General features: G+C 35.8%; 1 protein-coding gene, 2 non-coding genes and 4 pseudogenes across 3 annotated transcripts; 6 read left to right on the top strand and 1 right to left on the bottom strand.

Annotated features, from left to right (window-relative positions):
* The first annotated feature begins 792 nt into the window (after positions 1–792).
* On the top strand, positions 793–865 carry TRNAA-UGC. The gene has a single exon. It is a non-coding gene; the product is annotated as a tRNA-Ala (tRNA).
* Positions 866–4,765: 3,900 nt separating this feature from the next.
* Positions 4,766–5,332, top strand: LOC120203466 (annotated as a pseudogene).
* Positions 5,291–6,185, top strand: LOC120203537 (auxin-responsive protein SAUR67-like; the record flags this gene model as incomplete). Its single annotated transcript, XM_039203812.1, has 2 exons — positions 5,291–5,455; positions 6,009–6,185. Coding segments are annotated over 2 exons (342 nt in total), but the record flags the coding sequence as incomplete, so codon positions are not given.
* Positions 6,186–6,568: 383 nt separating this feature from the next.
* TRNAA-UGC lies at positions 6,569–6,641 on the top strand. Its single transcript has one exon. It is a non-coding gene; the product is annotated as a tRNA-Ala (tRNA).
* A 1,144-nt stretch (positions 6,642–7,785) lies between these two features.
* LOC120203570 lies at positions 7,786–7,881 on the top strand (annotated as a pseudogene).
* Positions 7,882–17,697: 9,816 nt separating this feature from the next.
* Positions 17,698–19,625, top strand: LOC120203381 (annotated as a pseudogene).
* Positions 19,626–21,409: 1,784 nt separating this feature from the next.
* LOC120203461 overlaps positions 21,410–24,088 on the bottom strand; it is a 12,736-nt pseudogene continuing 10,057 nt past the window's right edge.

The following is a 24,088-nucleotide window of genomic DNA, read 5'->3' as shown; positions in this document are numbered from 1 at the left end:
TTAATCCATCACTTAATGAATATCAGTATGTGATTGTTTTAGTTACATAAACTATTCGAGATGTGCAGTGCCACCGGTTTTAAACTCTTTACCTTTTTGTTAGAAATAAGTATACCCTTTTTCTTGGAGATTCACAGCAGATTGACTGGCTACAGATAATGTGGTTTTTTGTTTTCTCTGTGCCTGTGTAAATATCAGTACAATGGCTTCGCCTTCTCACCATTAGAATTACCATTTCAGACATCTTGCTCAACCTCATCTATTTCATCGTCGGAAATCAAGCATGGTTAGCACAAAGAAGCTCATCAAATTGGCAAGGAAGTGGATGGGACTATAACATTTACCGTGCCATTCTGTCACAGTCAGTTACTTATTCTTGTTTTTTTGGTTACAGAAAGTTTAGGTCAGAGGTGGTGGTAGGATTCAAACTTGGCCTTACAAGGTCAAATTCCTGAATTCCAACCACTTGTACCAACACTCTCTTGGCGTTACTTATTCTTGTTGGTATAGCGTGGATTAGCTAGGATTTGGAGAAAGCAATGCTCAGTTCAATCACTGGCAATGGATGCTCGTCTGTGGATTATGAACGTATTTACCATGTAAAACATTATGCAATTTTAAACCCCAGAAGGGGACGAAAGAAACCTGTAAATAATAACTATTAAACAGATGTATATATAATTCTTTGAGGAATGCTAACTTCATGAAATGCAGTAGACCTTTTTAATTTTGTCCATAAATGAAATAATTTAAAAAAAGATATTAATTAAGTATGCAATGTAAAAGACAACGGGGGATGTAGCTCAAATGGTAGAGCGCTCGTTTTGCATGCGAGAGGTACAGGGTTCGATCCCCTGCATCTCCAATTGATATCAGGCAATTAAAATTGTTTTAGTACTATACTTTTCAATGAACCTTTTTGTGGTCCTTGTACTTTTTTGTCTTTAACATAATGAACGGCTTGCATTGATCACCACTCCACAGAAAAAATAAAAATAAAATCAAAAGCTCTTGTGTATGGCTTCTATTCAATCTTTGGGTGTTTTCTTCACCTCAGTCCAATTGAATTGATCATCTCTAGAAAGTAGAACAGATAAAAAAGTAAATCGGTTCTCATCAACTTTGGTTTATTTATATCAATCCAATGCAATGCATGGAATGATGTATTGATGGATGGAAGCACCATGTCTCATATCCAAGTGTGAGACACCAGTATTTCATTAAAAAAATAGAGTCTGAGCAAAAAGTGCAATTCCCTCTTTACATTCAATCTACACATATGCTCTATTTCTTTCCTGCTATCACATGGTTTTGCATCCCTCAGACTTCGTTAGGAACTATTTTGAACAGATCGTCCCGTGGATAAGTGACAGCAAGGTCATGAAACTGATAGGATTTCTGAGGGGCAAGAAACTGGTGGTAATTTGCTTCGCTGAACGTTTCTTATTACTATTCAAACTCATTAATCATGAGTGTCAATATTACCATTTTGCTGTTAAACCACTTGGCAGATAGATAAAGATGTGTCTGCAGGCACCTGTATGCTCCATCTTGTTGGGCTAATCATCCAGTAAAAGCAGGCAAGCCCCCTTGCAGATTGGCCCGCACATCTGCAATCACATGGCTCTGTTTCCTATGGATACCTGAAATCAAATAATATATTTCATCCCAATTCAACTGCCTCATGTGAAGCACAACAGCTGCATTTAGAAATCAGAATTAGAAACTTATCAGAGTGGCAACAAAGTGGCAGAAGATAGCAGCTATTGCAAGTCATTCTGATAAATCATCAGCGGTTGATAAAGGCTATCTACACATCGGATCGGAGACATTTTGTGATCCCCTTGGCGTTTCTTGGAAACAGCAACTGTGACCTTACACAATATTTTCTCGAGCATCAGCAACTGTGATCTTTAGAAACTAATATGATATCTCAGCTAATGAGAATGTCAAGAGCATGGATGTCCAATACAGACGTCTATTATCATTCATGCCTGTTACTTTGAGACATTTCAACAACTTTGCAGTACCACGGATAATACTTTGTACTTATACTTAGTTGCTTATAGCCTTATACCCTAACTAGAAGACCTATGGAAAACCGGTTGTTATGACATATGAAGAAGGTGCTGAAGATTCTAGACAGATCATATGTTATAGTGATTTGCGCTATCAACTAATCAAGATTACATGATTGTATTTATCCAGTTGTTTGGCTAAGTAATACAGGTGAAATGTTTTAACTTCCAGTTCAATTGATGTGCAAAGGCAATATTCATATTCTATCTTTTAAATTCATAATAGATAAACAAAATGCTGCTCGTTGTCACTATTTTGATTTGACAGGGACAACAAATCAAGGCTCTTTCTTGTTTTAAATATCATTAGTTCCTCTTATACCTTTGTCTTTTAGCATTCATATGAAGTTAAGAAGAACTTAATGGTTTGCATTGGCTCTCTCTCCAAACGTAAACCACAAGATCTTAACCTTGTCCAGGACCAAGTTTGTTGTTTTAGCTGTTTTCTTCACTTCCTTCCAAGTAAATACATCATTTCTAGAAATCGGCATAGATGAAACTAAGTTGGTTTTCAACTAACATTAATAATAAAAGAGGGTTATGGAATCTGGATCTAAACACCAATCTAGCATTGTTTAGAATTTTCTTTCGTTTATTTATATCTATTCTTGTGGTTTTTAGAGAGGAATATGAGCTTTCGATACTTACCTGACATGTCTTTAAACTACAAGACAGAAACTAAAAGGAGCTCTCAGCTCAAGCTTTGTCTGTTATCAACCAAGGGAAGAATATGTGCCTGCAAACGTCCATTCTCATAGAAATAATTATACCCTTTTTCTTAGAAATAATAAAGTGGTTTTCGTTTTCTGTGTCTATAAATTTCACAAACCCCTCCTCACCATTAGAATTCCCATTTCGAACATTTTGCTCTACCTCATCTATTTCTTCGTCAGAAATCAAGCATGGTGAGCACAAAGAAGCCCATCAAAATGGCAAGGAAGTGGAAGAAGATAGCTGCCATTGGAAGGAAAAGAATTACTTCACCAAGGAGTAGTATTGATCAAAAGGCCGCTAATGCTGATAGTTCTAATAAACTACCAGTCGTTGATAAAGGTTTTGTTGTCTATACAATGGATAAGGAGTAGTATTGATTCCCTTGGCATATCTCAAGAACAGTATTTTCCAGAAACTTTTCAAGAAGTCTGAGGAGGAATTCGGCCTGTCAAGTGATAAGCCTATAACATTACCGTGCAGTTCTGTCATAGTGAGTTACATAGTCTTGATGATACAACGAGTATTAGCTAAGGATTTGGAGAAATCAGTGTTTGACAGGCCATGCTGATGGTTGCTCGTCGTATTTTCCATGAAGGACATGCTGTAAAACATTGGTTCGTCTGTGGATTCTGAACATATATACCATGTAAAACATTATACAATTTTCAACCCCAGAAGGGGATGAAACAAACTTGTATAGATAATTCTTTGTGGAATGCTAACTTAATGAAATGTAGTAAGCCTCTTTGATAACTTGCATGATTGATTTGGAATGGAGAAATAAAATAAAAAACAAAAGACAACAGTGGATGTAGCTCAAATTGTAGAGCGCTCGCTTTGCATGTGAGAGGTACAAGATTCGATCCCCTGCATCTCCATATACTTTTAACATCAAAAATTTAAAAATACAAAGCAGAGAACATCTCAAAGAACCTTCTTGTTGTGCTTCTAGTTTTTTTTTTTTGTCTTTAACATATAATGAACGGCTTGCATTGATCAACACAATAATTTTCCATCCGTTAGTCATAACTTTCTGGTTTGTTTACCAGAATTGAAGGACAAAATGGTGCACGATAAATTCGAATTCTGTACCATTGAGGAATGCATTTGAGTTGAAAGGTCAAAATTCATCTGCAGTTGGGCTGTGGAAAGAGGTTAGAATGACCACAATTTCATGTATTTGTATTGCTAATTCAGGCTCTTATGATTGTCAGTTTGTCACTTTGATGCATAATGGATGCCCCTTTCACGAAATTCTCAATGTGAAGGTGCAACTCTTGTCACTCCTTAGTTTATATCAATGCATAGAATTTAACAGTAAACATCTTCAAGTACAGGACATTTTTAGATCCTCAATCTTGCATTTATACATATAGGAGAAGTAAAATTTTGATTGCTTCATCCATCAATAGGAATTTCAATGCCATTTCAGGGTTTTTTTTATTTTTAGCAAAGGCATACTTCCATTTCTATGGTAAAGGTTACAGTCAAAATGATCAGCATGGGCAAGAAACATGACAGAATGGCAAGGAAATGGCAGAAAAATAATTTCTCTACCGGGGACATCCGATGAAAAAGTTAAAGCTAGTGAGTTGGTGAATCTTCGGTGGCTGAAAAAGGTCATTTTGTCATCTGCACCACTGATCAGAACCGTCATGTCGTGCCCTTGTCATATCTCACCAGTAACATATTTTTTGAAATCTTAAAAGTTGTTTGAGGAAGAGTTTGGTCTTTCAAGTCATATTCTTATAATGGTGCTCTGCGATTTGTCCTTGTTCTAGTACATAGTCTTCGTTGTTCATCTTGTGACTCATGGTTTATTTTGTATAAAAGACAACTAGACCACTTAGCAATGTAAAAAAGATGCATTTAGCAATCAGGGTTCTAAGACCTAAAAATCCTCTTTTTTTAAGACCTAAAAATCCTCTTTTTTCTCTCATCTGTGTCTTTACTACCAAACTAAGCGAAACAAGATGAAAAGTGCCAAGAAGCTTATCAAGTTTGCAAGAAAATGGCAAAAAATGGCTTCAATTAGGAGAGAAAGGATCACTTTACAAGGAACCACCAGTGACGCTAAACAACCAGTTGCAGCACATCATCAGTAGTCGACATGGGTCACTTTGTTGTATACAGTATGGATCAGAAGTGCTTTGTGCTTCCTTTGGGATATCTAAAGAACAGAATCGTGATGGAGCTATTCAACTTGGCGGAAGAAGAGTTTGGACTTTCAGGGAATGACCTACTCATCATGCCTTGTGATGCTAACTTTATGGAACATGTAATTGCTCTCATCAGAAGGAAACCGAGTAAAGAAGTGGAGAAAGCATTGATCATGTCAGTAAGCACCACTCGTTGCTCATCATCATGTCTTTATCAGCAAGAAATGAGCAAACAATTTCCAATATACAGCTTTTGAAGCAATCCCCCCCTTTTCATCTTGTAATTACTTCACTGAGTAGTACTAATCGAAAGACAGCTAATGCTGATCCTTCTAATAAACAATCAGTCGTGATAAAGGCCATTTTGTAGTCTATACAATGGATAAGGAGCGTTTTGTGATTCCCTTGCCGTATCTCAAGAACAGTATTTTCCAGCAACTTTTCAAGATGTCTGGGGAAGAGTTCGGACTGTCAAGTGATGGGCCTATAAGATTACCTGTCATAGTCTGTTACATAATCTTGTTGGTATAGCGAGGATTAGCTAAGGACTGGAGAAAGCAGTGCTCAGTTCAATCATTGACCATGGAAAAAACATGCTGAAAAACAGTCACTCGTCTGTGGATTTTGAACATATCTAGCATGTAAAACATTATGCAATTTTCAACCCCAGAAGGGGATGAAAGAAACTTGTATAGATATTTTCTAATTTCGTAACTATCTCAAACTGCAAATACATATGAAAGTAAATATTAAAGCACTCTCAGGATTTCACAGGACCAGTAACCTGACATCTATATTTAACCTTTACCGGACAACTCTAGATAATAAATTCCAGCATAAGCTATTTTTGTGCAACTGAAGAAGCAAATTGATTGAGAATAAATGATATAAATCAAACTAAAAAGGTGAGGGGATGTAGCTCAAACGTAGAGCGCTTGCTTTGCATGTGAGAGGTACAGGGTTTGATCCCCTGCATCTCCATGTATTTTTTGTGGTACTTCTACATTTTTTTTGTCTTTAACATAATGAACGGCTTGCATTGATCATCACAAAACAGAAGGGGGGGAAATCAAATAGACCACTTTGCAACACAATCTTGTTGGTTCAGAGAGGATTAACTAAGGGTTTGAAGAAAGCAGCGCACAGTTCAATCACCGCCCATGTCTGCTCGTCCTACATTACAATTTTCCAAGAAGGACAAGCTGAAAAACAGTGGCTCGTCTGTGGATTCTAAACATATTTACCATGTAAAACATTGTGCAACTTTCAACCCCAGAAGGAGATGAAAGGAACTTGTATAGATAATTCCCTTTGGAATGCTAACTTCTTGAAATGCAGAACTTTTTGATAACTATAATGATTAACTTCGTAACATCTACCATCTCATGAATAGTTTTGCAAACTACAAATACATATGAAACTAATATATGAAAACACTCTCACAATTTCAAAGGAATCCAGTAACCTCACATCTATATTTAACATTTACTGGACAACTGTAGATTATAAATTCCTGCATTAGTGACTACAATTGATAAATAATCAAAATTAGTAATCGTTTTCTTATTGAAGCAGACAGATTAGTGATTAAATAAATCAAATCAAAACCAAAGAGCGGGGGATGTAGCTCAAATGGTAGAGCGCTCGCTTTGCATGCGAGAGGTACAGGGTTCAATCCCCTGCATCTCCATGTACTTTTAATATTACCAAATATTATTCGATGGAGAGGCTTAAAAATATCAATCTTTTAATTTCTTTCCATTTGTATGCTTAGTTTGATGCTCATCTTAATTGAGAGTTAAAATCATATCCATAAAGAATCTACTCATGATTGGGTTATGGAATCAATTTGATCAAACAGTTAATCTTGGTTGGTCAATTGAGTGACCGAAAATCATGGTTTTGAAAATGAAGAAGAGATATTTTTTGCCATTAATCATAAGGATTTAGCTGGTTTATGCTTGCTGCAGCGTAAAATACAAACCTTTATGAGTGCCGAGTATTGTCGCTTTGTTTAGGAATCCAACTAAGCCTTTCTGTCATTTCTGTATATAGTCATACCAAATTGACAACAAGATTTTCAGCTCAAGTTGAATGGAAGGCCCCAAAGATTAAGCTCAAGTTGACAACATGACATTCTTGCAGGACCTGAATGATGATGTTAATCGAGACATATGTGAGTTGCACTCGGGTGAGTGTTAGATGCAGATATGTTTCTGGAAAGGGTATTTTGTATATTTTTTAAGTTTTTCTGTATACTTAGATGGTCATATTCATGTTTGGAAGATTCGGCAATTCTAAGGTGTTTCCTGTTAATGCATTGTTCTGGAGATTTGGAGCTTCAAAGAAGCCTAAAGAAGCTAATTGAGTTCATCATCCAAGAATTGAAGACCCAAATGTGTCATAAACAAAGATAGTGGCTTGGCCTCAAATCTTTCAGCTTTGTTACTTGTGAAATCAAAACAATAAACAAGTTTATGATCATGCAAAAATGAGTAGATCCCTGGATACAATTGATGAAAATCGTCATAAATTGATCATTAACAACTTGACCAATTATCACCATTTTAATCTTAAACTAACAATCCAAACCAATCTATATATTTTAGGTTAATACATCACGTCTGAATAAAAGGGTCTCAGTCTGCAGCCACATCCACAAGCCCATAGCTTTTGTTTTGTGCAGCAACCAAGTCTGGGCCAGCCCAGACGTTAGGACCTTATAAACGAGATAAGGCATATTCACGATTCAGTTGGGAACCAACTAAATATCCCACACCAGCAAGGGAAAGAGAAAACGATAGTTTATAAGCACTAAACAGATACGTTAGTGTGTCCCTTCGGGGACATCCGATAAAATTGGAACGATACAGAGAAGATTAGCATGCGCAAGGATGACACGCACAAATCGAGAAACGGTCCAAATTTTTTTCTTCACTTCCCCCGATTTATTTTTCTCAATTTTCTTTTCTGCTGCTCTGTTTCCATCTCTTTCTCTGACCATCTTTGCGTTTTTTGCTTAGTTTGATGTTCGATTTCATGGGTTTTCCTAAATCTGGGTTTGGCATTTTTAACTATCATGAACAGTTAATATGATTTCTACACTTGTTGTTAGTGATTTTAGATAGTTTGTTGATTTAGCTCGTGGGTTTTCATTGTAGGTTCAAAATAATTATACAACTTTGATTGATGGTAACTAGTAGTGATTATAGATTACTTGTGCTTGGCTATGTTTGATGGAAGCTTTCGTTCTTGGAGTGTTCATAGTTGATTTCTTTATAAATAGGTTGTGGAATCATTGATCAAATAGTTTCCCTTGAGGCCAATTACAAATTTTACTGGTCATTGTGTTCATGACTAGAATTTGTTTACTAATCTGCCAAAATTTTTGCATCCATCAGTGATAACCTTCTGGTTTGTTCGCCAGAATTGAAGGGCCAAATGCTGCAGGATGAATTTGGAATTTGGTACCATTGAGGAATGCATTTGAATTGAAAGGTCAAAGTTCACCTGCAGTTGAGATGCTGAAAGAGGTTAGAATGACCCCCAATTTCATGAACTTGTTTTGCTAATTCAGACTATAATGACTGTCAGCTTCTCACTTTGAATGCATAAAGGTTGCCCCTTCCAAGAAATTCTCAATGTGACCTGAACTAATTCAGCAGGCCAACTTTCTTCCCTCATCAGTACTAGCAATGATTCACAAATCTAACTCCCTTTCCTTTACTTTTTCTAAGGTTTTTTTCTTCTTTTATACGTGACAGTTTAATGACTTTGCACCAGCAGCTGCAGATGAACTAGTAATGGCACATGCTCATTTATTTTCCAAGTCTTAATCTAATTTTTCTTAAGGCTCCAAAGTTCAATGCCGTTTCATTGTTTGGTATCTTTTAGTCTATCAACCATGCATGGTAAGTAACAGTGTTTATCTCCTACCATCACATGGTTTTGCATTCATTCAGAAGTAGATGGGTAGAGACGGACGCTGAATTCATGTCAGGGGGCGAAAACAGATTTTCACTAAAATATATAAAAAAATCTAAAATATAGTAATTTTAGATTTTTAGTGGAGGCGACTGCCTCCGCCTAGATCCATCCTGTATGGAAGAGATTGTCCCCATGGATAAGTGACAGGAAGGACATGAAATTGATAGGATATTAACAGTGACAAGGTACAAGTGGCAATTTGCTTGAGTGAAGGCCTTCTTATTACTCAAAGTAATCGATATTATTGCAACACTGGACCATGTTGTTAAAGCAGATAGATAAAACTGTCTCTGTAAGCACTTGTATGCCCCACCTTGTTTGGTTAATCATCCAATGAAAGTAGGCAATATCCCTTGCATCCATCAGTGATAACCTTCTGTTTGTTCACCAGAACTGAAGGGCCAAATGCTGCAGGATGAATTTGGTACCATTGAGGAATGCATTTGAATTGAAAGGTCAAAGTTCACCTGCAGTTGAGATGCTGAAAGAGGTTAGAATGACCACAATTTCCTGTACTTGTCTTGCTAATTCAGACTCTAATGACTGCCAGCTTGTCACTTTGTCCACAAAGTTCACCTGCAGTTGAGATGCTGAAAGATGTTAGAATGCAATGGCAATCATCCATCCTTTGTCCTTTTTAGATGAATGTGAAGTAAACTAATTATATCCTGCTAATATTGAGTTTCTAAAATCAAATGGCACTGTAAATATAATGAGAAAAGTCCAGATTTTTGTTTCATATTCAGTTACCTGCAATGGCAATCATCCATCCTTTGTCCATTTTAGAATTCATACGAATATAAGAATTCCAACACATAGGTTTTAACCAACATATGAGAACATATTTATTCAATGCAACTCATCTTACTAAGTTTATATCAATGCAATGCAAAGCATTGAATTTTCTAGACTGTTAGAAAATAGTAATAACTAACTTTACTACTGCATAGAAATACTCAGCAATGCGAAACCCCAAGTAAAAGACTTTGTTAGATGCTCAATCTTGTATGCATATATATGGTGAAGTGACAAATTGATTGTACATTCACCTTGAGGTTTCGAGTTTAAGGATATATTATTTTTTAATTGTCCACGCGTAGTGGGCCTCACGTGGGCCATTATTTTTAATGGCATTATAATGACTCGTTACGTCAAGATGATGAGTCCATTAAAAAAATTTATTTTAAAAAAAAAACTAGTCGTTGTTCAACAGATAGACGGAAAACAACAGTATACAAAGTAAATTAATTGTAAAAAATAAATTTTTACATGAAAATTAGAAAGAGAATTTATCTATGTCTTCTAACTTCTTGACGATTTCGCGGAGTAGTCGAATGATAATGTCGCGGGGGTCGTCGAGTATATCGGGGTCGTAGGTCTTGATCGTCATCGTCGTTTTGCCGATGAGGTGTACCCAACACATTCTGCGATCTACCTTCACATACGATGATGGATTTATGACATTTAACGCCATCATTGTCGCAATGCTTCGACTTAACTGTTACTTTGTTGATCATAGTATATGGTCCCAGTCACCCGTAACTACATGTTATGTCAAAGATCTTGAGTGTATTGCGTGCATCCCATGAACCTCCAACCCAATTCAGCGAGTCTCAGTTGAAGTATAAAATGGATGATAGAAACTGAAACTGACCTAGGATGCATAATAGTACTCTTAACGGCAGATGCTAAGCGGAAGCAGAAGACGAATATGCTTTCTTCTTGGACTTGATACATGTGGCCTGATGATGTTGCATTCTGCCCTCTCTTTTGGTGTCGTGAGATATGGTTTGCCATTTTTTTTGTAAAACCGGAAATAGGAGAATGGTCGAAATCTAAGTTTAGCAGTGTAATGTTCCGACGATGGGGGAGCGATAGTTCACGCTGATTCCATAGGTCGATATAGTAAGCGTGCCACATCGGTCAATTTTTATTATGTTTCCCACGCTTATCGATTATATGAAGCGCGTCCATATCAACCTCCATTTGCCTGTGAATTGGTTGGCGCGCCGCAAACTGGCGCATCACTCTATCAGTCTGTGCCACTCAACAATAGCTTGGTGCAATAACGACGTCATGGCACATCATAAGTGGGACCTCTAAAAAAATGCCCCGACAATACATGGTTGTTCTCCTCGTCGACGTACAGAAGCCAAGAGAACTGTAAATATTAAATATCAAAGTTAGTATATATAAAGTTAAAAAGATTCAAAAATAATAATAATAATAATTTCATATGCATAATCGCGAATCGACCGACGATGTCGATAATTGTCATATGTCTCGTGCAATGACACCCGCCAACTTCGTCTCCATTATTTTATGACCCGTCTAAAATATTTAAAAATAAAAATATAATAAGCAAATAATAAATAATAAATAATGAAATTAAAAAAAAGTTAAATAAATGAAGTTAACAACTACCTTCCAGCCAGCGGAAACTCAACCGAGCATTGTTAATTGGCATAAAAAACGGGAAGCGATACCAAGCCCACCGACTGTACCAGTATCAGACAGCCTGCTACATCAGCTTTTCAACCCAACGTTACAGTTGCAGCCTTGCAAAGCTCCCGATACAGAAGGCTAGAATCGTCGAGCCCCAAATGGTATTACAGTAATAATATCCCTCCGATCACTTGGAGAAGAAATGCTCGGGACGCGAAAACAACCTCCGCCTCGGTAAACTCGACAGTCACTTCGAATTCAGACTCCAGTCACATTATCATTACCCGATAGCCCCTCATGATGTCGAATGGCGGCCATTTTCCCAGAACTTGGAGGATCAACGTCGAGGGGTCGTACACGTTTTGCCTCACCACAGGGGCTTCATTCACAGGAACACCTAGTTGGTAAGCGACGTCCTCCAAAGTAATTGTCGCTTCACCACTCGAGAAATGGAACGTGTGCGTCTCGGACACCAATGTTCGATCAGAGCCTCGATAAACGTCGGGTACACCTTGAAGCCACGTAAAATATAGCCAAAAATAGACTGGATTGATACAAATATGTCATCATCCGCTAATGCGGCTCTCTAGTTGTCATCGCCCGACTACAAATATTTCATTCTTCGTCCGGCCTACATTGGATCGACGAAACATGGACTTTATCTAGGCGCAACATATAATCTTTCACACAACGTCTATTTTTTTAATTTTTTTTGATACAAGGTTTGGTGAAAAACCAAAACCCCAAACCCCTATTTATAGCCTTACCCCCAATGGTTATAAACGACTAGTTTTTTTAAATACCCGACCGAACTCGTTACCTCGAGGTGATGAGTTCCAAGTGATCGTTGCTGCTCGTTGAACATCGACTAGTTTTTTTTTTGAATTCGAAGGAACTCCTCACCTCGATGTGACGAGTTCCATCGAATATTTATTTTATTATTTTATAATTTTTTTAAATTTTAAAAATATATATTTAATGGACTCGTCACATCGACAAGACGAGTCATTATAATTTCATTAAAATAATAGCCACATGGGGCCCACTACCGTGGACCATTAAAAAATAATATCTCATGTGACGAGTTTCGTTTGAACTGTAGCAAATGCCGTATTTTGCTAAATAAATTTTGGGTAGGCCCAATTAGGCATGTAAATGAACTGAACGTTCAGCGAACCGTTCATGAACCGTGCGTCGGGAAGTTCGTTTATGTTCGTTTATTTATTAAATGAACGAACATGAATAAGATTTTGCGTTCGTTTAATTAAATGAACGAACACGAACAAAGGGCTCGTTCGTTCATTTACGTTTTTGAACGTTCGATTATATGTTCGTTTATGTTCATTTATGTTCAAACAGAGAACAAGTTGAATATGTTATGAAGATTATTGAAGTTGTTTGGATTTCAAGAAGATTGTTTTGTTGAACAAATTAACTTTAAGACTTTATTATGATCATATAGCTTATTTATGATTTATGTATGTTTTTATCGTATTCGAACAAATTAAATCTAAAGTTGTAGGTTATATTAATGAATTTTAAGTTGTTATTTTTGTTGTTTATTTTTTTCATTCATTTGTTGTGTTCGAATAAGTTTATTTTTGTGTTTTTTGGTTGTTCATTTATTGTGTTCGTTTATGTTCATTTATTATGTTCGTTTGTTTGTGTTCGTTTACGTTCGTTTATATTCGTTAATCATTTAAATGAACAAACTATATTCATTAATGAACGAACATGAACAAAAATTTTTTTGTTTATGTTTTTTATTTATTAAATGAACGAACACGAATATACCTCCATTCGTATGCGTTCGGTTCGTTTACAGGCTTAGGCACAATACACTAAATATTTTTACCCACCTGAGGGTATTGAGCCAAAAAAACCGACTCTTTAAGTGTACTTTTGATAGCTGCCTGGCTTTTTTTAATTATTGATAGTGGTATTGAAGTGAGCTTCTTCAATATTAGTAACTAACACTTTTTTATTCTAAATAATCTCAATCATTTAAAAATGAATGCTCAACCACCTTACTATAATTGTCGGTGTTCAAACTCATAACCTCTAGGAACAACAACGATTTCTTTAATCAGTTACGTAAATTGGTTCGTGCTAGTACCTAATACATTAATGTCATTAGCATACCGAGGAGATCATCAAATCAAATGAGTTCTACATATGTTCCACATCAGTTATGTACTAGAGTTTGATTATATATAAATCCGATATATTCTTTATACAAAATATAAGATTCAAAGAATCAAAATGCATGATATTTTGTAATACCCGTATCATGGGCAAGTTGTGAATTTAGACTTTGTATTTGATTTGTTCGTTTTCAGTCCATGTACTTTTTAATTTTTGAAATTTTGATCTACAGCAACTACAAAATTTATCAAGTTAAATACTATTACTAGTCATTGTATTATACGTACGTTATAGTTATAGATTTAATTCTTGTTCTTCAGTTCGACACACGTGAGGTTGTAATTAATTAATTAATTAATTTCAGATGTTTTGGTCGGTAAATAAATAATATAAAAAGGACCTGAAACAGTAAAATTCTTCAGGAATCGTACCTATTTGAGACACGATAATAGTTGATGCTGAATCTGCTGCTTGTGTCTTCCAATAATAGAAGAGGTGCTGTGGGCAGTTGGCCGATTTTATATATATATATAAGTACTTGTATATAATGTATTAATCGATCTTATATAAGAATGACTTTTTTAATTTTATTTTTTATTCATAATATAAAAATAAATCTTTAATTTTATTTTTAAAAAAATTGCTGTTTCATCTTATTAAACAATTAAAATATAATTTATAATAAATTGAGTTTTTAGATTCCAATTACTAATAATAGGAACTCAAGTGTGATCAGAATCTTTAAGGTTCCTCACCTTAGATAAAAAAAAAGGGAAGTTAATCTAGCAAAGGAATGTACGACAAGAACTCAAATCCGTGGAAAAGGAAAATTGGATTTAACAATTTATTCTGCCCTTTGATCGTCACCAATAAATCCACCAAACTTACTATATATGTTAGTGGGACGGATTATCTCGATCGAGATTTTTTATATACATAAAGATTTAAATTTAAAATCTATTTAAATGATATTAAATTATTTATCATTTAAATTAATTCTTTAGGAATTTTTTTCCAAAAGAATTGTGAGTCACGATTTCTCGATTTTCATCTAATTTTAATATTTAGGCTACTGTTAAATATAAATGAATCTCGAAATTTGTACGAATCTCGTTGGAAAAAGAATTGTTGTTATTCTTTAAGGTTTCGGGAATGCTAAGAGTGTGAGCGTTTAATGTCAAGGGATTGAGAATTATCTTTGAACAGATTCTACGTAATACTTTACCCCATATTAACCACACAAAAAATACAAAACATGATGCATCCGATCCTTGATCAAATATTGTAACACAGAATTGTATAGAAATTAAAATATATTCGTATGGTTGTCAGATGCTTTTTTCTTCTATCAAATTCGCGGGGTGAGGTTCGGGAGGAATTCAGATATTTGTCCTTAAAATATAGATTTAGATTATAACTTAGGTAAACTATGTATTTAATACCTACATTATCAGTTTTGATCCGTTTTACTACATGAATTTTTATTTTTTTTAAATTATGCCTAAAGTTTAGTTTTTGTTTCATTTTAGTACCTCCACGGTTAAAATCTTAACGCGTTTAGTATCTAAGCTATCAGTTTTAGTCCGTTTTAGTATATAAACTTTTTTTTCCAAAATTATACATACAGTTTAGTTTTTGTTTCATTTTAGTACCGTCGTTAAAAACTTAACGTGTTTAGTACATAAACTATCAAATTTGTTTCGTTTTAATACATAAACTTTCATTTTTCCCCAAAACTTAACATTAATTTTTGAACGGGGTATTAAAATGAAACAGAAACTCAACTTTATGTATGATTTTGAAACTTTTGAAAGTTTAGGTACTAAAACTGACCAAAATTGATAGTTTAGATACTAAACACGTAATTTACCCTTATAACTTTTTAGAGAATTAAAATATCATTTTATTATTGTTTTATCTAGTTATTTTATAATTTTTTTAAAAAAAATTTTATTATTTATAAAGACTAAAATATGGTTTTATTATTATTTAATTTAAAATTTAAATTTCTATTTTATTAAAAAAAATCAATTCATTTACATCATTAAATATTCTTTTAAATTATATAGTAGAAAGACACACTATTTGAAATGTTTTTTAACGTCATTTTCACGCCTTTTGCCTTTTTCTTTGCTTAAAGCAAACCCTTTACTTTTTTTTTACTTTTTTGTAACTAAAAGCAGTTGCACAAAGCAAAGTTAAAATTAAATAATAACGAGATTTGTTTAGGTTAATAATAATAATAATAATAATAATAATAATAATAATAATATTAATAATAAGATGTTCGAAGTTTAATCCATGTAATTTTGAGGCCGATCACGTGGGTTTATTAATTAATTAAATTCAATTAAAGTATGGATATGGTCCTGGTCTAATACTAGGAAGCCAATCCATAGCAAACAATAATTGATCAAAATCATCTTCTATATAGTAGTTTTATTGTATGACAGTTTAATATAAGGTTAAAAAAATATGTTACCAGGAATGTTACTATTTTTTAACATTTATAGAAGAGCGCTATCTAAAATATTATTTTTATATTAAAAATGTTAATTTCGTTACATAAAATAAATATTTCCGATATTAACATTTCTGGTATAAAAAATAACGTTTTAGGTAGCGCTCTACCGAAAATGTTAAAAAAATATTAACATTTTCGGTAACATATTTCTTTAACCTTATATTAGGTTGTCTTTCCTTAGACATCCTCTGCCTAGCTTTCATAATCTTACCTTTAAATGAAACTTCAGTAAACTATAAATTTATTAAAACGATAGATTATATTAATTCTGATCGGGGTGAGAGTTAAAAAAATTACGTATTTAATTACTCACTTATTGTCGTGGTTTTATTTTAACCGTTTAGTCGTTTTTCTAAATCATATTTAATATTACATTTTACTTCTATTTTCGTCATTCGCCATTAAAGAATTAATGATGATATTGATTTGTCATCATTAGATAATGTCACATTATCATTAGAGAAATTTAATAAAAGATCACACCGACAATTCTATTTATTTTTTTAATGACAAGTGATCTAAACAGAATTGATACATAATATTATATATTATTTTAGAAAAATAATTGAGTACTAAAACGGAACCACGAAAATATATGGATAACTGGATACATAGTTTACCCTATTTGTTTTTCAAAATCATGAATTGAAACAATAAGAAAATCAGAATAAGAATGAAATCTATATTTACACATTTTTTTTTATTAATCTATGATAAGTACAAGTCAGACGACAATATCTGTTTAAAGATAAACTCTCAACCTTTTGACATTTATGGTACTCCTGACATTAATCTATATGTTTGTTTTTCTTCTTCTAAAGTCACTTTAAAACTCGTGAAATTCAAGTCAACCCCCAAAATTTGTGAAACTCTAAACTATTATGATATATAACATCCAACATCTGTTCAACATAGAATTAAAATATATAACTAGTTTTCTCCTTCTTTACCTCTCTACAATTGACATTCGGAAGAATATGTTTCATCGTCAAAAAATCAAAAGAAATATGAAACCAAGGTCTTTTTCATGCAAATGAAGAAAGTTTTGGGATCGTTTCATGTTCTTAATAAAAAAATTGTCATGTCATAATAACGTTGTTAAGTATTTAACAATGAAGTAACCAAAATATGAGTAAATTAAAAGTTTAATAAGTAGTTTGAAAGTAATTTAACTTTAATGACCAAAATAAGTGTGAAAAGAAAATTAAGTGATAAAATTTGTAATTTAGCCTAACTTAATCTCCAAAGAGCAATAAAAAGGAAAATAAATGTTTAGTACATAAACTGGTTTTTTGTTTGGTACCCCAACTTTATTTTTTTCAAAATCATGCCTAACATTTAGTTTAGGTTTTATTTTGGCACCCCGTCGTTAAAACTTAGCAGTTATGTTGACATGTCGCCATAAAATAGTGCCACATCATCATTGAAAAAATCACGTCAGCAACTCTGTTAATTTTTTAAAGGTGTGTACCAAATCGAACCTAACTAAACAATGGGTATGATTTTGAAAAAAAAACAAAGTTTAGGAATCAAAACGAAACAAAAGTAATAGTTTAATTACTAAACTTGTAGTTTACCCTTACTTGAAGCAACTTGGGGCTAATTGCTTTAAAAAGCTAAAAGTGTTGTTTTCTTTTTCTCCTTTCTTTTGTTGAAATTTTGAATTTACGCAGGGTATGGGGGATCACATGTTTGTCCATAGCATATACATGGCAGCTCTATACAACATGGCTTCTCGTAATCTCCATGAACCTGTTCCTGGAACCCGCTGCAGCAGATTCGTCCGCCTCTCGATTATCGCCTTCGGTCAGTCAAACTTCTTCCAACTTTCACCTAACCCGATTGTGCCCCGAATAACTAAGAAAATTCAACCCATCTGAACCCTCTGCAGGTCAAAAGCTAGGGAAATTGCTCGCAATCTTCCCAGTGATGTACCTGTCGGGAGGCTCTTGCGTCATGCTCATCATCACAGGAGCGAATTCCATGAAACAATTTTTCAACATAATATGCGAACAAGGCACCATGTGTGGATCCAAGTCGTTGAGTGGTACACACTGGTTCCTCGTTTTCACTTGCGTTGCTCTCATCTTGCCCAATTGCCCAATCTAAACTCAATAGCCAGAGTGTCCCTAGTCGGTGCCATAACTTCCATCGGGTACATTACCATGATATCGGCTCTATCGATCGGCAAGGGCAGGACCGATGGTGTTTCTTACGGCATACCGGATGAGGAGAAAACCGGTATGGCTCGATTCGGGGGCATTTCAAATGCCATCGGCATCGTTATGCTTGTATTCAGGGGGCATAATCTTATACTCGAGATTCAGGTAACGACCGTAGTGGTACTGGAGTGTCAGATCTTTATTTCATGTCGGATATTGATAGTTACGTCTATTTGTTGATGGAAGGGGACACTGCCATCATACTCGAAGCACTCGAGTCGGACGTCTATGTGGAGAGGTGTGATGGTCGTACATTATAATACCGATGTGCTTGTTTCCGCTCGCTGTTGTTGGATTTTGGGCTTATGGAAACAAGGTAAAACAGGGTTCATTCCCATCATCATGTACGTAATCCCATGATCGAACATGTTTAATCGTCTAATATCTTACAGGTACCGGCGAAGGGATTGGGATTCTAACGGTATTTGCACGGTTTCGCGAGCACGACACTTCAAAGTTCATGATAGGCCTAATCTACTTATGGCTAGCAATCAGTTGCATAACGTCGTACCAATCTACGCGATGCCGGCTTTCGACAACTTGGAGTTTGTTTACGCGAGCAGCAAGAGAAGGCGGTGTCCAGGGTGGGTTCGGGTGGGTTTACGGCTTTTCTTCGGAGGGCTGACGTTTTTCATCGCGGTGGCGTTTCCGTTCTTGGGAAGCCTGGCGCCTTTGATCGGGGGAATGGCAGCTGTGCCTTTGACGTTTGTGTATCCAGTTTCATGTGGATTTCAATCAGGAAACCACGACCGAACAGTGGGATGTGGTGTCTGAACATGGGACTCGGTTGCTCTGGGGTTGTACTGAGCATTTTGTTGATAGTTGCTGCTGTATGGAACTTAGCTGACCAAGGCTTGAATGCCAATTTCTTCCGTCCCACGACACTTCAAAGTTCATGATAGGCCTAATCTTATGGCTAGCAATCAGTTGCATAACGTCGTACCAAATCTACGCGATGCCGGCTTTCGACAACTTGGAGTTTGTTTACGCGAGCAGCAAGAGAAGGCGGTGTCCAGGTGGGTTCGGGTGGGTTTACGGCTTTTCTTCGAGGGCTGACGTTGTTCATCGCGGTGGCGTTTCCTTTCTTGGGAAGCCTGGCGCCTTTGATCGGGGAATGGCAGCTGTGCCTTTGACGTTTGTGTATCCATGTTTCATGTGGATTTCAATCAGGAAACCACGACCGAACAGTGGGATGTGGTGTCTGAACATGGGACTCGGTTGCTCTGGGGTGTTACTGAGCATTTTGTTGATAGTTTGCTGTATGGAACTTAGCTGACCAAGGCTTGAATGCCAATTTCTTCCGTCCTTGAATAACAAACAGTGACAAGAAAGATCAAGCCTGCATGTTTATGAACTAATCAAATTCTTTCTGACCAATTTATCATTTCCTTGAATGGTAGAACATATAAACATAAAAATCGGTAAAATTAAATGAACTAACCTACCTCGTGATTAAATGATAATTGTTATTCCTAGAAGTTCCGAATTAGAACAATATGATATTTCAATAGCTAAAGACTTCGTCGACACTATAAAACATATGTTTTCCCTAATTAATTCAATATCTTCTCTAAATCTCTGTTTCGTTTATCATAGATTTAAATAGCGGTCTGTTATCATAATAATGATTTTATATGAAGATAGTGCCATCTGAAATTGCTATTAAAGATCGAGGTAACCATAATAACATTTTGTTATATCCACAATCGTAATAATACATTTTGTTTACCATAGATTTAAATAGCGGTCTGTTATCAGAATAATGACTGGTATATAGTGATGATACCGTCGTATGAAATTGCTATTACAAGATCGAGGTAACCGTAATAACATTTTGTTATATCCACAATCGTGAAATACGACCGTAACAGTCATTTAAATTCATGATTATATCAAATGAATCAAATATATTTCTAATAAATACAACAATTTATCCTTTTTATCAAGCTTAACATAAAAAAAGTGACTAAATATATTATTTTCTTATTTAAGTGCTTAAATTTTTTTAGGTCAATAAAAGTGTCTGACGTTACACACATTACTAATTTACGACTGTGACAGTGCAAATATTTAAAACTGTAATGTTTGTATTAATCACCTATATAACCTGAAAAAAATTTAAATACCTAAATAAAAGAGAGAATATAATTTGATAATTTTTTTAAGTCAATTTTATAAGTCAATATAAGTGTTTAAACACATTAATTCGTCTTGTCCCACTAAAATCACGATGTTGACAAACGAATCACAAGGACAAAGTCATCAAGGGGGGGGGGGGAATCAAGTAGATTCTCTCAAATTTCAGTGTCATCTAGAAGTAGTTTAGTTGTTGAGTTTCAAACGTTCAATAATATACTATTACAAGGCCAAAGCTACGGCATGTAAATCATCCATTATCGAACATGAAAAACATTGATCCACAATGCTGGAGAAAAAGTCATGCATGCTGATCACCAACCAACCCCATTAACATGATGCGACAATGTAGTTTTCATATCAACTTTTTCTTCTTTGCAAAATGGGTTTCTCTTTTTTAAGTCTTTGGTTTAGATCGACAGATGTTGTGTCGAGAAAATATCGACGACGGGTGGGTGGTGCTGGTGGGTGCTTTTCAAAGGAACAGTGCCTTGGATTAGGAAAAGAAAAGATCATTGGGCTATTCCTTCGAAGTTAAAAGGGATTTGGATGTTGATGTTAAGCATGGCTTCATCTTACTGTCAATGGCTCAAGCCCAACACCGATGGCTGGGTTAGTGGCTCATTTTGGACTGTCATGTTGTGGTTATTTTCATTCGTGCGATCTCCAAGCCCAAGGCCTCCATTCTTATTGTACTTCAAAATTCGAGTTCGATTGTCAGTGTCGACTCGAATGATACGATACTAACATGACTTACACACCAGCCACCTCCGGATATCGTCCTTCAGGGAAAGAGACAAAGTCCCGAGACACCATTGTAGGACGCGTTGCCTTGAATTAGGTTTCGAAGGAGATGGTGAGAGAAAAGCAAGGGTGGCTTGCATTGCATTGTGCTTATCAGCTCCCTGCGAGCTTCTTAATGCTAGGAATTGCATTCGAGAAAGATACTACCCCCCCCCCCTAAAGGCAATAGGCTTCACTAAAATAAATATCAAACAACTGCAAAAGAAGGAATCGGAGAACAATTCGACACGAATCATCGTTTTCTTCCTCGATATCCTCAGATAGCAAAAGTTTACATGCAAAACTGTAGGATGTACATTTTCGGAGTTTTACCGTCTACCTCAAAGCTTTAAACCATCATTAAGTATAGTCATTCTTGGTATTTCAGGTTTCAGAAAAAGCAAACAATGTAAATAACTCAGCTAGGTCATGTGAGAAAGGAGAGGAGAAGTCAATGATAAACACACGAATTTGTCAAATTATGGGGCTTCCCGAGCTTGTTACCTCTGAGAATGACAGAACACCTGATTCGCCTGTAAAATTCGTCTTTACGAGCCTGCCCAGGATGTAGGCCCTTGACCTCATCACAAATGTCAGGTTAAGGCACTGCAACGGTGTTCGGGTGCTCTCTAGAGTTCATAAGAGCCGGTATCACACCATAGAGCGGAACTTGAGACCCTTGCATGATTGTCGCCACTTTCCGCTGACTCTTCCGCGATTGCGTGAACTTCTTCATCTGTTGCATACATTAATGACAACAAACGTAAACAAAACATCAAAATCTAAATCTTGATTGAGCCTTAGGATTTAGAAGCAAAGCTGATATAGGATAAGGCCCGGACGAGTAGCCGAAAACCAAACGCACGCCATTAGGGCCCCAACTTAAAAACCATGGAACATTCCTATCTATCCTAGGGATGAAACTGTGAACTATATTTTGTTCCAATGTCTGCCTGCAAGACAGCTAAGCAGCAAAGAGGTTTGTGTCCCTTGAAACAAACGAATAAACATTTGGTTTCTTTGGGGACCCATTGGTGCACAAAAGTGCTTCCTTTTTCTCAATGGTTTAACAAAAGCTATCATTTTTAGCCCTCCAATTTTAAGTACTAGTACAATTTAGTACACTGATTTTTTACAAGGTAATATCTATTAATAATCTTTCTTAGCACACTCACTACAAACATAGCTGCTCGACCCGGGAACGAGAGTGCTTCCTTTCTCAATAGTTTAACCAAAGCTATCAATTAACCCTCCATTTTTAAGTACTAGTACACAAAAATAGAAGGGAGAAAACGGGTTAATTTTTACCTGTCCAGAGGCAATTTTGAGCTGGAAATAGTGAAGCTCCCAAGTGGTAGAGGTGACATGGACGGCGTAGAATGTAGCTGGATTTCTGTATGAGATCGTGACCGTTGAATTTAGTGAGATCATATCTGTTGGCACCCCCAGATTCATCACTCCCTGCTTGATATTGGAAGTTCTCAAACACCATGTGCTGCTCACAAAATCAATACACGTATACTTTAGGAAATGTTTATTAGTAATGATTATGGTTGAACTAATTGACGTATTATAGCAAAATAAAACTCAAATTACGGGATAAAGCCCTAGATATCAGTAAATGCCCAAGAAAACTCGTTAACTGAGTCACGAGTTGACTCATGTTTTCCTCAGTCAGATTACAGGGAAAAAGGTTCAGTAACTCTACAGGCACCCTTTGCCAAAAAAATCGCGTGACAACTGAGTCGACTCCAAGAAGAATCATTTTTCTTAAAAAAAAATCTAACCTTGACGATTATTTAGGCTTGTAACTCCTGCTAGCACCCCACAAGATCAAAGAGAAGACTGTGAACAGCACGAAAAACAATAAAACGGAGGCAAAGATAAAGTCTGACTTATCAGACTTACTCCCATCACGGCCGTCCATTTCTTCGTCGTCGTCTTTCACCATTGCCACGGCCGAGTTGCACATGCTTCCAGGCGGAAAGACCCCTGGGGTCTTAAGGGAAGCCGAGAATCTCGACGTGGACGATTCCCGGGAATGGTGAATGGGGGACGAATGGTAATAATGGTGCGTCGGTGAAGCCGTGGGGCTCGACCCGTACGACATCTTCTCGACGTCGTGGTTCGAAGGGCTCTGGACGTAGTAAACCGGCCGATGAGGTGACCTCGGCGGCCATGAAGCATCGATACTCGTCCCCTCCGAATCCGTTTTTGCATGCATTTCTTTTTTTTAAAAAAGGTGGTTTTTTTTCCCCGACAGAGAAAGTATCAGTGAGGGAATCTTAGAAGACGAAGAGGAAGAAGGGGTTTTGAGCTGTTTTGTGTTTTGTTTTGTTTTTTATTCAAGTTTTGACAGTCGGGAGACACGGAAATTGTTCCATTTTTGTCTAATGGTTTCCATGTTTGTGTTCTTCCTCGAATAAATATGGAGAGAATGGAAAAAGAAAAATGGCAGGCTGGGCTTACCTGGGTAATTATGTTGGCCCACGCGAACGTAGTATCAACGGCTATTAATTAACCGTCGTTTCATTAATCAATCAATGCGATGGACCGTTACTTCTTAATGTGTACAATCCTCCTATAGGATAAGCACTCTTAAATAAATATTCGGGTAAATTCTATAAATGATCACTAATATTTGATTATTAAGTAAAATTTTATTTTTATTAAATTTTTAAAAATAATAAATTGGTCATTGATTATTATTTATAACAAATCAATCACTCGTCGTTGAACAATCGTTACTATAATAACATAATGTTGATGTGGCGTGTTTAACCGGTTGTCCTAACATGTTTGACCATGCAGGATACTCTTTAACTAGGAATGGAGCCAAAATTGAACTATGAGGATAAATTATTTATTTAAAATAAATAAGGTCCTAAAAATAAT

Source organism: Hibiscus syriacus, unplaced genomic scaffold (genome assembly GCF_006381635.1).
Source record: "Hibiscus syriacus cultivar Baekdansim isolate YM2019G1 unplaced genomic scaffold, ASM638163v2 tig00009942_pilon, whole genome shotgun sequence".
In the NCBI taxonomy this organism is placed as follows: domain Eukaryota; kingdom Viridiplantae; phylum Streptophyta; class Magnoliopsida; order Malvales; family Malvaceae; genus Hibiscus; species Hibiscus syriacus.
Note: the sequence above shows the minus strand (reverse complement) of the source record. Positions and strands in the feature narration are given on the sequence as shown.